Source organism: Tenrec ecaudatus, chromosome 14 (genome assembly GCF_050624435.1).
Source record: "Tenrec ecaudatus isolate mTenEca1 chromosome 14, mTenEca1.hap1, whole genome shotgun sequence".
In the NCBI taxonomy this organism is placed as follows: Eukaryota; Metazoa; Chordata; class Mammalia; order Afrosoricida; family Tenrecidae; genus Tenrec; species Tenrec ecaudatus.
Window position 1 is genome coordinate 88,445,989 of NC_134543.1, and position 2,705 is coordinate 88,448,693.

At 41.4% G+C, this 2,705-nt stretch overlaps 1 protein-coding gene across 1 annotated transcript; it reads left to right on the forward strand.

Annotated features, from left to right (window-relative positions):
* Nucleotides 1-233: 233 nt before the first annotated feature.
* LOC142426172 (olfactory receptor 4K15-like) lies at nt 234-1,154 on the forward strand. Its single transcript, XM_075531637.1, has one exon. It carries the CDS (start codon nt 234-236, stop codon nt 1,152-1,154), a length of 921 nt encoding a protein of 306 aa, XP_075387752.1.
* The last annotated feature ends 1,551 nt before the right edge of the window (nt 1,155-2,705 follow it).

Sequence of the window (2,705 nt, forward strand, 5' to 3'; positions counted from 1 at the left end):
AGAAAATCTAATTCCGTGTTTTTATTTTCAGATGAAAGTTCATAGGGTATGCAAACAGCACCCAGTAGTTAACCTAAGGGCTCATGGATTAAAGCAACCCAGCAGTCCACAGGAGGAAAGCTCTCCCTATTGCTTCCCGGAAGCAATTGGCCAGAAATCTCCCTGGAGCAGTTCTACTTCCGCCCATGGTACAGGCATCTCAACAACATCTTCAGATGATTTGAGTGGATTCAATGGATGAAGTGAATCAATCCTCAGTGTATGAATTTCTTATCCTTGGACTTTGTGACTCCCGAGAGCTCCAGCTATTCCTCCTTGTGATATTTTCTTCACTTTATTTGATCACCATTTTAGGTAACATCTTCATTGTCCTCTTAATCATTACTGACCTCCGTCTCCACTCTCCCATGTACTTCCTCTTGGCCAATCTCTCTTTTATTGATTTCTGTCTTTCTTCAGTCACCACCCCTAAAATGATCACAGACTTTCTCAAGGAAAAAAAGACTATCACCTTTGGAGGTTGTATGTGCCAGATTTTCTTTGGACATTTCTTTGGAGGAGGTGAGATGGTGCTGCTTGTGTCAATGGCCTATGACCGGTATGTGGCCATCTGCAAGCCACTCCACTACTCCAGTATCATGGGTAGACAAATGTGCATTTGGTTAGTAATGACATCTTGGATCATTGGCTTTGTGCATTCAACAAGTCAACTAGTTTTGATTGTCAAGCTGCCTTTCTGTGGACCTAAGACATTGGATAGCTTTTTCTGTGACATACCATTGGTAATCAAGTTAGCCTGCATGGACACCTATATTCTGGAAATGTTCATAAATGCTGACAGTGGAGTGCTGGCAACTATCTGCTTCATCCTGTTGGTGACTTCTTACTCCTATATTCTGTTTACTGTCTGCCTTTACTCTAAAGATGGGGCATCCAAGGCTCTCTCCACTTGCACTGCTCACATTACAGTGGTGGTGCTGTTCTTTGGACCCTGTATTTTCATCTATCTGTGGCCAATCAGTATCACTTGGGTGGACAAATTTCTTGCTGTATTTTATGCAGTTATCACACCCCTCCTGAATCCAGCTATTTATACTCTAAGAAATCAAGAGATAAAAAATGCCATGAAGAGGCTAAGGTGCCAGCATATATAATTTAGAGGGTGTTTCAGGGTCTCATAATATCAGACTATTTACTGTAATTTTTTTAATTAGTCAAATATGTACTGCTATTTTGAACTAGGATGCATATCCCAATTAACACAAGGAAGATATAAATATCCAAATGCATAGTTTGTGTCAATTGTATTCTACCCTATAATCATTTATTGATGATTGAATGAAAATTATCTCCTGCCTAGGAAATTTAGTCGGCCTTTGAAATTATTACTTTTGTTTTGTTCAAAAATGATTTGCAATAAACAACAATATTCATAATACTTCTGTAACAATTAAACATCTGGAAAGAAATATTTTGTTATGCTAAAAATATCTTTGAACTAAACATTTTACACATATTCCTGTTGTCATTTTTTAAATCATTTTATTAGGCTCATACAACTCTTATCACAATCAACACATACAAAAATTGTGTAAAGCACACTTACACGTTCATTGCCCTCATCATTCTCAAAATTCGCTTTCCTCATGGGTTCCTGAAATCAGTTCCTCATTTTCCTTTTTCCCTCCCCCTCCCTCCCTGCTCCCCCCTCCCTCATGAACCCTTAATAATTTATAAATTATTATTTTATCTTATCTTACACTGCCCGTGGTCTCCCTTCACCCACTTTTCTGTTGCCCATCCCCCAGAGAGGAGGTTATATGTAGATCCTTGTGATCAGTTCCCCCTTTCTCTACCCCTTTCCCTCCCAGTATTGCCACTCTCACCGTTGGTCTGAGGGGTTCATCTGTCCTAGATTCCCTGTGTTTCCAGATCCCATCTGTACCGCTGTGCATCCTCTGGTCTAACCAGGTTTGCAAGGTAGAATTGGGATCATGATAGTTGGGGGGAGGAAGCGTTTAAAAACTAGAGGAAGGTTGTGAGTTTCATTATTGATACACTGACCACTGAGTGACTCATCTCCTCCCCATTACCCCTCTGCAAGGGATGTCCAGTTTTCTACAGATGAGCATTGGGTCCCCATCATGTGCTCCCCTCATTCACGATGATATGATTTATTTCCCCCCACTGCCTTTGGTGCTTGAAACCTGGTCCCCTTGGCCCTTCATGATCACACATTTTGGTGTGCTGCTTCCATGTGGGCTTTGTTGCTTCTGAGCTAGATGGCCGCTTGTTTACATTCAAACTTTTAAGACACCAGATGCTATATCTCTCAATAGCCGGGCACCATCAGCCGTCTTTGCCACACATACTTATGCACACATTCGTCTTCAGCATTTATGAAGGAAAGGTGATCACACAATGATGGGTTTTGTTCTTTGGTGTCTGCTACCTGATCTCTTCAACACCTCATGTTCACACAGGCTTGTGTACCTCTTCTCTGTGGGCTTTGTTGCTTCTGAGCTAGATGGTCGCTTGTTTGCATTCAAGCCTTTAAGACCCCAGACGCTATACCTTTTGATAGCCAGGCACTATCAGCTTTCTTCACCACGTTTGCTGATGCACATGTCTGTCTTCAGCAATCATGTGGGGAAGGTGGGTATCATGAAATGACCGTTTAGCTGAGTAAGGTGCTCTTGTATTAA

Coding starts and splice junctions, on each gene's coding strand:
- LOC142426172 (XM_075531637.1), top strand. CDS start 234: ATGGATGAAGTGAATCAATCCTCAGTGTATGAATTTCTTATCCTTGGA.